This window comes from Leptodactylus fuscus, chromosome 6 (genome assembly GCF_031893055.1).
Source record: "Leptodactylus fuscus isolate aLepFus1 chromosome 6, aLepFus1.hap2, whole genome shotgun sequence".
In the NCBI taxonomy this organism is placed as follows: Eukaryota; Metazoa; Chordata; class Amphibia; order Anura; family Leptodactylidae; genus Leptodactylus; species Leptodactylus fuscus.
The window spans coordinates 35,469,229-35,483,285 of record NC_134270.1 but is presented as its reverse complement, the minus strand read 5'-3'; the positions used below and the strand labels follow the sequence as shown (position 1 = coordinate 35,483,285).

The window sequence follows — 14,057 nt, the reverse complement described above, 5'->3', positions numbered from 1 at the left end:
GTACAGACAAGTACAAGAGAACGTATCCACGTATATCTGTGTTCACTCTCTAGGTGTGCTAATATTGACCCAGTTGGGGATCGTTCATCACACACAGCACGTATATATTTTGGTTAGTATGTCTTGTCTTTCAACAGTCCTTCGTTTTATGTATCCTTATTTCTTGTCTCAGATGTATTTTTTCTGGCCCGTCATGGATCCATTGGAAAGGGTGGCACCATTTGATTTTCATAGTCAGTAATACGGGTGAGATTCTTGTAGACTAGAGTAATTTGCATAGGTCCTAATATCCCCTATATCAGTGGAGGGTGCTATTACTTTAGTATAAATCTACCTAGTCAAGTGGTCAAATGTGGTGTACTGGAAAGGTAGCGTGGCCTAAAATGTGACCATGTTTGCCTCTGAATTGGGCATCAGAAGTTTAGTGCTATTTTGGTAAGTAAGCAAGCTAATATTTGGTATAAAGGTAGATTAGACCAGGGGTGCTCACACTTTGTCAGCATGTGAGCTACTGTATTACATGACCAAGTCGAAAGATCTACTACCCACTTCTTGTGGGCGGGACCGGGGCGTGTTTGTGGGCAGGGCATGTCCATGGGCATGGCCGGGTATGTGGGCAGGGCTGTGCGGAGCGTGAGAGCAGGAGACAGGCGTTGTGTGGCCGCCCAGGGATCCCCGCTGTCTGCTTGCTCACAGCACAGGCTGACAGTTATCTCTGGACACTGGCAGACTGGGGCTGCGGCAGCCCCGCCTGCCAGTGTCAGGAGATGACTCTCAGCCTGCACTGTGTACAAGCAGCACCGCGGCCCCCTCCATCCTAAGAGCAGCCTACAAGTGTCGGGAGTGCTTGTTCACAGCACAGGCTGAGAGTCGACTTTCAGCCTGCACTGTGAACAAGCAGACACAGGGGATCCCCGGCTGCATCCTGCGATCGACCCATACGTCCATTGCGATCGACCGGTAGATCACAATCGTTGTATTGGGCACCCCTGGATTAGACAGTCTAAAGTTAGGCCTTATTTATTACCCAACATCAGTCACTGAAAAACGCGTCACATTTTTTAGACTTAGTCCAAAAGAATATTCCTTACAAAAAAAACAAAAACATACTTATCAATATTGTTGTAGATTTTCAGGGTAGGATATAAAAAAAACAAACAAACAAAAAAAAACACGTTTTCCCCCATTTGATTCTTTATTACTGTATATTTTGTATGTCAGCTGGTGAAACTTTTATGGAAACATATAGAGGCGGTAACTAAGAAACCGAAGAGCCTCCCACATTGGTGTACATGAGCACAAATTCAGTGAAGTGGAGCAAAAATTTCACTCTAAAAATAATCCAATACAAACAATCTCAGTTTTCATATTGTTTATTTGATACTAAAAACAATGGCATGCAATTAATATGATTGTTATTGCGTCAACAACAAAAAAATAGAACTAGACTGAGGATTTCTAGAAGGAATATCATCAATTTAGTGATATCAATCTTGTGTGTATATCTTATACAGTATATGTGTATGCAGTATACATGCTGTATGTCTATGTAATGTAACACATTTGATGTCCAGAATGGGCCACCATTAAAGATGCCTTACTTTGGTTTCCTGGCATGGATAAAATAGTGACCCTCATAATCACCGATATCCATTCTTGATCTATCCTTTCGCGGAGTATACACAGCTTTTTCAATTTCATATCCTGCCTCTTTAAAAGCCTCCTCTAGCTCCTCCTTTCTTGTCGTCATACTGGTAAAATATTTATTACCGACACTGTAAAATGTAGCATCCAGTACACTCAAGATCAGTAAGTGACCTCCAGGTTTAATCAGAGGCTGAAAATTTTTCAGAACATTACAGAAAACCTTGATGTCTTCGCAAGGAGCCTCAAGGCAGAGACAGGTAAGGAGACAGTCAGCAGGTTGCAGGACAACAGGATCGAAAGGGTTTTTCTTCAGAGCGTCACATTTCAGGACTTGTTTGACCTTACTGCGGAGTTTCTCAGCTTTTTTCTCATAGTTCTCCCTTAAAAACATACATAAGCATTATTTGACCCTACATAATGTAGGTTTAACTACTAAAATAATATAAAATATATTTAGAAATAGAAGGCCGACCTCTCTAGGGGGGAGACTGTTGACTGCCTTTTGCAGTGTCCTTACCTTAGACAGGATCCCCTGTATATTGAGATTTATTCATTGTTATACTCGTTTTACTGGCTGATGGTTGATCTCAGTATCAATGTATTGACGTATGTTGTAATTACATGTTGTACAATATATTGTTTTCCATTTTCTACTGACGGGTATGGAGTGGTGGAACTGTGGTCATTCCAAGGTGTTCTACAAGAGAACTTATTTTTGGAGCATCCAGAGGTACGACCACATACACATTTTCTACAACGGTGCTCTAGGTCTAGTGACCATTTGCAGAATGAATGTACACCATTTCCCCGACTTCAAGTTTATCCTCAATACTTGCAGCTCTAACCTTCACCTCACCAAACAATCCTACTTCACATCTCCCATCTCCTCTCTCCAATAACTTGAAATGAATCTCTGAAACCTCTCACTCTCCGGGTGCTGGCATCTGTTATGAGGACCTAGCTACTCCATGACAAAATTGATAAGATCCATCGGTAAATAATTGCCCAATCCCCAGGCGGAATTGATCCTCTCACCTACCCCTCAGGATCATCTTGTTGATTCCCATCTTTTGATCCAGTTACATAAGAATCCCCCAGCCACTATTTTCGTCTCGCCCTACTACTTGCATGAGTGACCCTTTCCTTTTACACCTTCTCCAATCTCTGTCCCCAGCTGTCAGTACTTACCTTACTAAAATATTTAACCTCTCTTTCTTCTGGAATCTTTCCCTTCTCTTTAAAACATAGTTACATAGTAGATGAGGTTGGATGAAGACATCAGTCTATCAGGTCTAACCTATAACCCTACAATCCCCTACAGTGTTGATCCAGAGGAAGACAAAAACCCTTTGAGGATAGGGCAACACTGTGGCTCAGTGGTTAGCACTGCAGCTTTGAAGCACTAGGGTCCTGGGTTTGAATCCCACCGGAACACCATCTGCAAGGAGTTTGTATGTTCTCTCCATGTTTGCATGGATTTCCTCCCATTCTACAAAAAACATACTGATAGGAAAAAAAAAAGTCTACATTTAAAAAAAAACAAACCCTTGAGGCTCATGCCAATAGCCCCATGCTGTTATGCTATGATTACTTCTTTGATCCATCTTGTGCTGCTAACTACTGATCCATCTTCAATCTCCCTTTGGTTTCCAAAGTCTTGGAATTCTTAGTCTGCTCCGCCATCTTTTTACTAACTATTGACCCCTTACAATCTGGCTTCCACACTCTGCACTTACTGAAATGGTCCTTACAAATGATCTTCTCACTGATAGATCAAAAGGCAACTATTTTCTTATTCTTCTGGATCTTTCAGTATTATTATTTTTTTTATGAAGATTGTGAGCTCCATATAGGGATTTTTTTCCCCCTATCAGTATGTCTTTGTAGATTGGGAGGAAATCCACGAAAGCACGGGGAGAACATACAAACTCCTTGCAGATGTTGTTCCTGGTGGGATTTGAACCCAGGACTCCAGTGCTGCAAGGCTGCAGTGCTAACCACTGAGCCACCGTGTTACCCCAATCTTTCAGTATTTGACATTGTAGATCACCAACTCCTCTTGGGTAGGCTCCACTTTGTCATCCTCATGGACTCTGAGCTCTCTTGGTTCTACTCATATCACTCAGGCTGTACTATTTAGAGACTGCTCAGACTGCACTTTCAGTGTACCAGTTAGAGGCTTTGTCATCCCTCTTGCCCTTACAGTTTGGGTTCCCCAGAGCCTAGTCCTAGGTCCTCTTATACTCTCACACTACAAAGCCTCTATCGGACAAGCCATCAGTAGATTTGGCTTTTGGTATTGTCTTTATCCTAATGGTACCCAACTATAACCTCCTCTTGTTATATCACCCCTACATTACTACAGAACACCAGTGAATGTCTCTCTGCTGTCTCTAATATCAGGTCTTCCCTCTATCTGAAGCAGAATCTTTCAAAGACTGGACTACTACTGTTTCCACCATCTACTAATAGGCCTAACCAGTGGCGTAACTACCGCCATAGCAGCGGAGGCAGCTGCCACAGGGCCCGGGACATTAGGGGCCCGGTGACAGCCACTACCGCTGCTATCATTATACTCGGGGGTCTTTTCGGACCCCCAAGTATAATGATTGGCGGACCGGGAAAGGTAAGGGAACATAAAAAACATGTCACTTACCTCTCCATGATCCTGCCAGGCTTCCTTCCTGACGTCTCTGACGTCACATGAACCCGGCCTGCGTCCTGGGTCATGTGACGTCCGACGTCATAGCAGAAGGATGGCAGCACAGAAGACAGCGTAGGAGCCGGGGGACAGGTAAGTAACAGTGTTTCTTATGTTTTTATTCCCCCGGGTCTCCGATTATTATACTCTGGGGTCTGAAAAAACCCCAGAGTATAATAATTGTTTATGGGTGTCCACTATGGGGGATAATACTGTGTGCAGGGGCCACTATGGGGGATAATACTATGTGCAGGGGCCACTATGAGGGTACAATACTGTGTGCAGGGACCACTATTGGGGATAATACTGCGTGCAAGGGCCACTATGGGGCATAATAGAACGCACAGGAATGCGTAGGAGGGGGGGGGGGGGGGTCGGTCGAGGTCTTCGGCGTTGGTGTCGGTTGGGGGGGGGGGGGCATGTCAAAAGTTCGCCACGGGGCCCCGCCGTTCCTAGTTACGCCACTTGGCCATATCCCTGATATTTCCATTTCAACTTGCAGTCTTACTGTAACACCAAAACAGTACGTCCGTTGCCTTGGGATTATGTTTCATTCAGACCTTTCCTTCACTCCTCATATCCCATCACTTGCATCATTGTGTGCTTACATGAACTGATTTGTAAAATGCTGGGGAATATGTTGGCTCTGTATAAATATTTAACAACATTTGTTTCACCAGGACAGAAAAAGAAATTGCGTGAAACAAATGTTTGGAAATGCTACAATTTATCTCTCAAAGTAAACATGTCAAGAAACTTTCACCAATATGATACCCACACTCGAAACAACTATATTGACTTAGTAGAGCAGAAATAATAAAAGTAAGATGTTGTAATACATAATAGATACAGTATCTTGGAAAATACTGGGTGTATAGGGGTGTATAGGGGTGTAAGCTACTGGTAAAACACTAGATTTAAGGTAAAAATAGAGAGTGCAAATGTCATTCAAGGGCTTTTCCAGGCTAAAATTATTGTAGACCTTTCATAAGGATAAGTCATCAGCATCAGATCTGTAAGGATCTGACATCCAGCACCTCCACTGATCAGATGTAGAGAATGGAGCAGGAAGCAGACAGCTCTGTTCTCTGTAGTGGCTGACCCAAGTTATATCCTATTGAAGTGAACAGGAGATAATCTCCAGTACTTTGGTCTGGAGAGTTGTCTGCTTCCTGAATCCTATTTATCAGCTACTGAGAACAGCTGATCGGTAGGGGTGCTGGGTGTCAGACCCTCACTGATCTGAAACTTATTCTTAGGTTAGGTCATCAATATTTTTATTTTTATGCCATTAGTTGCAAAGGATCATGTCATCATAAACACAAAGGAAATATTTTGATACCCGTTTCCTTCCAGCTCACATACGGATTTGATAATGTGAGTCCAGTCAAAAGCTTCTGGATCCTTCTTCAGCCATTTCAGCAATTCAGCACGGTTTTGCTCAAGAAAATCTGAAGTGATGATTTTATCAAAAACTTCACAAGCAGAGAAAAGATGATAAAGGGTGGGTCCAGCACCAAAATCAATCATTGTATCCCCTTTAACACCACCTTGGAAGATAAAATATTGATGTAGTAGTAAAGGAACATTATAGAGATTATGTCATGAAGAACAAACACCTGCAAACCAGCTTAGAAATGTAAACAGCACAACAGGTAATAACAGGCAGAATCTGGTATTACAGTTTGAAGAGGGCTTTATATTGTTTAATAGGTGCTGCCCTGCTGATTCCAGCTCAGTTAGAATTTTTTCTCAAGTTCCCACCATTCCTGAGCAATCCATGATCTTAGTTTTGGTGCAATATAGACTCTGTACTGTCAGGCGGATAGAGTCTGGCAGGATTAGACAAGTGGTACGATTGTGACCTATGATACTGTTCACCTCTAATTGTATCACGCTCCCTTTCCTGCTCCAGCCTGATTATACAGACTATAATTAAAATATCAGGACCTAAAACTATCTGTACTAATTACTCAGGAATGGTGGGAGCTAAAGAATAAAAATTCCATCTGCACTGGAATCAAGTGTTCCAGTTGTATGTCATAAAGTTTTCTTTAACAAAAGTCACTGTTCTAGGAAAATACTGGATGACCCCCTTAAGAAGCTAACGTGTTAAAAATTCAGTTTGGAGGTCACTCTAAAACAGGGGTGGGCAATTAATTTCCCCATGAGGCCACATGAGAAATTGTAACGGTTCTAGAGGGCCATGCACGTCGTGGCCAATTTTTGCTATAAAATGTAGCTTTAACCCCAAATTATGCATTTCCACAAGGGGTTAAAAAAGAAAATGCACCCCACAAATTGTCAAGCACTTTGCCCCAACTACAGAAATGCCCCACATGTGGATGTAAAGTGATGTATGGGCACACTGTAAAGTCCAGAGCTGAAGGATCGCTATTGGGATTTTGGAGGGCAAATTTAGCTGAAATCTGTTTCAGGCACCATGTTGCATTTGGAGAGCCCCTGAAGTGCTAGAACAGTGGAACCCCCCCCCCCCCCCCCAAAACGACCCCATTTTGAAAACTAGACCCCTCAATGAATCTATCAAGGGGTTTAGTGAGCACTTGGACCCTACAGGTGTTTCACAGATTTTTTTACCATTGAGATGTGAAAATGAAAAATTACTTTTTTTCCAATAAATCGTCCATTTAGCGCCATATTTTTAATTTTTGCAAGTAGTTAGAGAATTAAGAGCCCCCCACAATTTCCCCTGAACACGGCAATACCCCATATGGGATCATAATCTGCTGTATGGGTACATGTTGGGGCTCAGAATGGAAAGAGCGCTATTTGGATTTTGGAGGGCATATATTGCTGGAATAGTTTTGAGGTGCCATGTCGCATTTGCTGAGCCCCTAAAGTATCAATACAATAGAAACCCCTCAAAAGTGACCCCATTTTAGAAACTACACCCATCAAGGAATGTATCAAGTGGTATTATGATTTTGAGACTAAAAATGCTTCCCAAAATTTGAAATTTTTAAAGAAATATGCCATTTTGGTATCCAATGCATTGCACCCACTTTGTGTTGTTAGAGACCTGCACTCCTAAAACTATTAAGTGGGCCATCCCGAGGGGCAAAAAAATTATATATGTGGGTATAAACTGCTGCTTGGGCACACAGCAGGGCTCAGAAGGGAAGGAGCACTGCGCTTTTTAGCTTTTGGGGTACAGATTTAGAGGGACTTTCTGGGTGCCATGTTGTTTTTGCAGAGCCCTGGAGGTGCCAGTAAACTGGAATTCCCCAAGAAGTGACCCCATTTTGTAGGGGAAATTTTAGAGTCTCTGCAAAAGTGCCATGGCATCCAAAAACCAAACCGTCTAAGTCTGTGCTCCAAAAACCAAATAACCTTCTTCCCTTCTGTGTCTGGCTGGGCCCTAATATCAGTTTATACCCACATATGACATTACGTACGTTATCCGGGGTACACCAGTGTCATATATGTGCCATAATATCAGTTTATACTCACATATGACATTACCCCGGTTACACCAGTGTCATACATGTGGCATAAACTGCAGTTTGGGCACACAGCAGGGGGTCAGAAGGGAAGGAGCGCGATGCGGCTTTTGGAGTACAGATTCAGATGTTTGGTATCTAGACGCCATGTCATGTTTGTAGAGCCTGTAAGGTACCAGAAAAGTGGATTCCCCAAAGGAGTGAGCGCAGTTTGAAAACTGCACCCCTAAAAGAATTTATCAGGGGGTGTAGTGAGTATTAGTATCCCGGACGTGACTGCACAGCGGATGGCGAAGAAGGAATGTATAAGCGGTGCGGAGGACATTGCAGACACTAAATTCCCTACTGTACCCCCAGTAGCTCCTATGATTGGGGGAGTCACACTGGGGTCACTTCTGGTATATTTTCCCTCGTAAGCTCTAAATCCGGGGTGTCCCCTGATATTCGCTTGCACAGCTTATACATTCCCCTCCTGCCGCACCCAGTTGTGTTCTAATAATTTGGCGATTTTGGGGTTTTTTGTCTTCACATTGGTAGATGCTATATTTGCTTTATTTTTCTGCTGACGTGGCCATATAAGGGCTTGTTGTTTGCGGGATGCAATGTATTTTGTAATGACACCATCTTGGGGTGCCTAAAACTTACTGATTACATTTTATTAACTCTTTTTTTGCTGGATTTAAAAGAGAAAAAAATCAATTCTGGTATTGAGTTTTACCCTTTACATTTTTCGCCATGCAGCGTACAGTATAAGTAACATGTGACCTTTATTCTGCGGGTCGGTACGGTTACGGCGATACCTCATTTATGTTATTTTTTTATGCGATACTAAGTCTGCAGAACAAAAACAGATTTGGGGACATAAATCAGTGATTTTTGCATCGCCATCTTCTGAGAGGCGTAACATTTTTATTTTTCGCTTGACAGTGTTGGTTGAGGGCTTATTTTTTGCGGGACAACCTGTGCATTTTATTGGTACTATTTTGGGGTGCATATGACTTTTTGATCACTTTTTATAGCACATTTTGTAAGGTGAGATGGCGAAAAATCACTACTTCCAGCGGGTTTTTTCCGTTATTTTTTACCGCCGTTCACTGTGTACATTAAATATTGTTTCAGTTTTGTTGTACAGGTTGTTACGGACGCGAGAATACCAAATATGTATTGTTTTTATTATTTTTTTGTGGTTTTTTTACATAATTCATTTTTTATAGAAAAAGGATTTTTGGGACTTTATTAATTGTTTTCAAATACTTTATTTTTTTTTTTACACTTTTTTTTACTTGTTCTTGTGTCCCTATGGGACACATGGATCAGTGAAGATTGCATCACTGATTCTCTACTCTAGACTGAGACACAGGCTGCAGTGACAGCCTGCACGTGTCTCACTCGAGAAACAGGAAGTGAGCTGTGCGGACGGGACAGACTCACTTCCAGAAGACGCCGGGAGCATCACCAGGTAAGTGAGTGCTCAGGGCTGTCTGGGGTCACTAACCAGACCCCAGACTACGTATTACAGATACCGGCACCCCCCGATCTCGCCGCGGGGGTGCCGGCGGGGGGGGGGGGGAGAGATCGCGGCACCCTTTGTTTGCGGTGGTCATGTTTGACCATCGCAATCAAAGGGTTAAAACCTCCGATCGGTAAAGTACCGACCGGAGGTTATGGAAAAGGGTGATAGCTGTCAGTAACAGCTATCACTCAGTTCCGATTCCGCCCGCTCAGCTAGTGAGCGGGCGGAATCACCATGACGTACAATTACTTCATGGTGCGCGAAGTACCTCGCGTCCATGACGTAATAGTACGTCAAAGTTCGCTAAGGGGTTAATATTATAAATGTGAAAGTTTGTGAGTTTGTGGGTTTGTGTGTTTGGATGTTTGCATGTTCAGATGTTTGTTCCTCAATCACGGAAAAACCGCTCCACCGATTTGGCTGAAATTTTCCACAAACATAGATAATACACCCGATTAAACAATAGGCTACTTTTTGTCACAATAGCGCACATACGTTTTTCCCAGGACCCCCACAAAACCCAAACTCACACCACTATCTCTGCAATCTCACACACTTTGGACCCCGATTTGGCTGAAATTTTCCACAAACATAGTCCCTACACTTGATGGCGCAATAGGCTACTTTTCGTCACAATAGCTCACATACGTTTTTCCCAGGACCCTTTGGATGTTCGGATGTTTGGCGGTCAATCACGCCAAAAACCGCTCCACCGATTTGGCTGAAATTTTCCACAAACATAGTCCCTACACTCGATTGCGTAATAGGCTACTTTTCGTCACAATAGCGCACATACGTTTTTCCCAGGACCCTTTGGATGTTCGGATGTTTGGCGGTCAATCACACAAAAACCGCTCCACCGATGTGGCTGAAATTTTTCACAAACATAGTTATTACACTCGATTAAACAATAGGCTACTTTTCGTCACAATAGCGCACATACGTTTGTGCCAGGACCCGCACAAAACCCAAACTCACACACTTTGGACCATAGCAAGCTACAAAATTCCTATTGCCCTCTGCAGCCTCGCCCCTAACCCCACACAATCACATATACATATACTTTACCACTTTGCCCCTCACCTTACCGATACTCCAGGAGGTTCTCTTTAACGCTCCGGAGCAGCCATGTTTGCCCCCACCACTCTGACAATCCGCGACACCGCCCACCCATGTCAATACCCCTAGGCGGTCTAATAAATGCAAAAAAAAAAAGTTTAAAAAAAGTACAAAAAATATAAAAAAAATAAATAAAAAAGATTAAAAATTCAAATCACCCCCCTTTCCCTAGAACACATATAAAAGTAGTTAAAAACTGTGAAATACATACATGTTAGGTATCCGCGCGTCCTAAATCGCCCGCTCTACAAAGTTATACAAATATTTTTCCTGTTCGGTAAACGCCGTAGCGGGAAAAATGGTCAAAAGTGCCAAACTGCCATTTTTTCACTGTTTTGATTCTGCTAAAAATTTGAATAAAAAGTGATCAAAGCAATAACATTTCCCAAAAATGGTAGAACTACAAAGTACACCCGTTCCCGCAAAAAAAGACGCCCTATACATCCCCGTACACGCACGTATAAAAAAGTTACGGCTGTCGGAATATGGCGACTTTTCAAAAAATAATTTAACAGTTTTGGATTTTTTTTAAGGGGTCAAAATGTAAATAAAACCATATAAATTTGGTATCCCCGGAATCGTAACGAAGCACAGAATACAAGGGACATGTCATTTTGGTTGCACAGTGAACGCCGTAAAACCAAAGCCCGTAAGAAAGTCGCAGACCTGCATTTTTTCTTCAAATCCACCCCATTCTGAGTTTTTTCCCTGCTTCCCAGTACATTATATAGAATAAATAATGGTGGCATCATGAAGAAAAATTTGTCCCAGGAAAAATTAAGACCTCATATGGCTCTGGGAGTGGAGAAATAAAAAAGTTATAGGGTTTAGAAGGAGGGGAGTCAAAAACAAAAATCAAAAAATGCCATCGGCGGGAAAGGGTTAACTTCAAATACTTCTGTCCCAAAGTCACTATGTAAAGTTTCTCACAACACCGTATATATAGCAGCTCAAATACAAATTAGCTTCAACACAAAAGTCTCACCAATTATCTGAATTACAGCAAAAACAAGATACAAACTTACATTTCATATCCCATACCATATACACAGTACGAAAACCTTACCCGCACCTGTATATACACACTGCTACAATCACCGCAGACGAAGTCGCGGGTACCAGCTAGTATAAGTATAATAGTAATATAATAGTATAATTTTTTTTTTTTAATTATATACCATTTAGCATGTGGGTAAAACAACATTACGGTTGTATTGCTCGGGTCTTTATGGATGCAGAGATACCAATGACAGCAGTTACAGACAGTCTTTGTAGTTTATGGCCCCCATATGAGGATAAGTTTGATCATTGTACAGGTTTTGTAATATAAAATAATGAAATTGCGATATAGCTTGTATTAAAATGACGCCATGAAATAACCGGACCCAGTATTTACCTTTAGTGAATGTTTCATGAAGGTTTTTCAAGACAAAATCTGTCCATTCTCCATGTAGAGCTCCGTTCTCTGCTACATAGTACGTCTGGTAGTAATCTGAAGGTCTAAATTCATCTATGTAGGTTTGCGGAGGGGTTGTAGGAGTTCCCATGATGTTCTATTCTCAGTATCAATGTTTCTTTGATGCTTCTATTCCTGCACGTACAATAAGAAGTTATTTTCTGATGACCACACAAGTCTATAGGAGATAACTAGTGACAGCTTTTATACAGTACATTGATCTAGGCTCCTTAGCGAAATCCACAAAAATCCGCCTGCAAAAAAGGCTCCCATTGACTAGTAGCGGAAAAAAGCAGCACATGACCTATTTTGCCACGGATTCAGCGGCTTGAGACTCCCTCCTGTTTAAGCCCATTCATTCGGGCCTAATCAAGAGCAGGATGCCGCGACGGAATGCCAATGCAGAATGTTCACAAGGCGAAAAAAAGGTCTCCGCGACCCTTTCCTCCATGTGAACATACCCTTAAGCCTCCAGGTTGTGGGTCACCCCACCTGACAAGCACAGCACCATGTGAACACATCTTAAAAAGTTCAACTGAGAACTAGTAGGTAAATCCTTTACCAGTCTCCAGCAAATTAAAACACTTGGACCAAATGGGTGGAGCGCTGGTACCAAAGCAAAAAAAAAAAAAACAATTTTGTATGTCTATTAAAAACTAGAGATGAGCGAACCTCTCAAGTTTTATTTTGCTTCAGGTTCAGAACCAAGATTCGTATTGGCGCATTTTCTGAGATATATATATATATATATATATATATATATATATATATATATACAGAATTAGCTCAGGGATCACTGTCTTGAGCACTTTTTGGCACAAAATGAAAGTCCAATCCAGCCAGGTTTGGTGCAACTGGCCACAACCAAGTTGCAAGTTTTATTAAAAGTTGTGCAGGAAAACAAGATAAATGCAATACAAAATAAATCCTAGCCGTCCGGCTTCTACCTACAACACAGGTATCCTAACTATGAGAGCTGGGCCTTCTGCACAGCTCCCTGAACACAAACCAGCAGTATTACTTACAAGTATTTTCCCCATGAGTAGACAGAGCCATATATCTGTGGGCTGACTGCCTTTTTCTACACATACTCTTGGATAGCAAGGACTTAACCCCACATATCCCATAATCTGGAGTGGCTGAATGGAGTAGAGACACCAATACTCCCTGCTCCAGCAGCCAGACCTTTTCCAGTGTTTTGGTAAGACCCACCAGCCAGGAACACAGCTTTGCTCACCTAGATTGTGTATGACAGGAACCTGGGAGAAATGTATACTCCTTCTACCACTTTGCCCCTTGTCCTGATATATATATATATATATATATATATATATATATATATATATATATATATATCAGAGAATATAAATTTTTACCTAGTAGTTCTCAGTCCATTGACTGAGTTGAAGGTTTTGCTATGGTGCTGTGCCTGTTGGGTGGCCTTGGGTCTTAGCCTGGAAGCCGGGTTGCTGTTGGGCTGCTCTCTTGCTCCTCCTATGTATGCTGTGTTGTAGTGGTTGTACCCAATTTTGAGTAGGGACTCGCTACACAGAGGTCACCAAGAGGTGACTAGTGGACTTGTTTATATACATATTCCATACCTCCCAACTTTTGAAGAACCGAAAGAGGGACAAAATGTGCGGCAGATTTAGCCCCACCCACTTTTGTGTTGACTCTGCCCACTCGTTAATTTTTCATGTGCCCGCACACAGTATAATCCTCCTACAGTCACCCGTAAATTATATGTCCCCCCTCTATCTCTGCACCCAGATTCATGTCCTCTCCATCTCTGCCCCCAGTTTCATGTCCCCCTTCCATCTCTGCCCCCAGATTCATGTCCCTCCATCTCTGCCCCCAGATTCATGTCCCCTCCATCTCTGCCCCCAGATTCATGTCCTCTCCATCTCTGCCCCAAGATTCATGTCCCACATCTCTGCCCCCAGATTCATGTCCCTCCATCTCTGCCCCAGATTCATGTCCCTCCATCTCTGCCCCCAAATTCATGTCCTCTCCATCTCTGCCCCCAGATTCATGTCCCCCATCTCTGCCCCCAGATTCATGTCCCACATCTCTGCCCCCAGATTCATGTCCCACATCTCTGCCCCCAGATTCATGTCCCTCCATCTCTGCCCCCAGATTCATGTCCCTCCATCTCTGCCC

The 14,057-nt window shown here is 42.6% G+C and overlaps 1 protein-coding gene across 1 annotated transcript; it reads right to left on the bottom strand.

The window, feature by feature from the left end:
• Positions 1-1,587: 1,587 nt before the first annotated feature.
• LOC142210502 (indolethylamine N-methyltransferase-like) lies at positions 1,588-12,028 on the bottom strand. Its single transcript, XM_075279694.1, has 3 exons — positions 11,838-12,028; positions 5,691-5,898; positions 1,588-2,027 (listed from the first exon to the last, which is right to left on the bottom strand). The coding sequence occupies exons 1-3, from the start codon at positions 11,986-11,988 to the stop codon at positions 1,598-1,600; spliced, it is 789 nt and encodes a 262-aa protein (XP_075135795.1). The 5' UTR covers positions 11,989-12,028; the 3' UTR covers positions 1,588-1,597.
• Positions 12,029-14,057: the final 2,029 nt, after the last annotated feature.

Excerpts from the sequence above, each read along its gene's own strand:
- LOC142210502 (XM_075279694.1), bottom strand. The coding sequence starts at position 11,988 with ATGGGAACTCCTACAACCCCTCCGCAAACCTACATAGATGAATTTAGA. Across the intron at positions 5,899-11,837 it reads TCATGAAACATTCACTAAAG|GTGGTGTTAAAGGGGATACA; the intron begins GTAAATACTGGG and ends TTATCTTCCAAG. Across the intron at positions 2,028-5,690 it reads TGTGAGCTGGAAGGAAACGG|GGAGAACTATGAGAAAAAAG; the intron begins GTATCAAAATAT and ends TATGTTTTTAAG.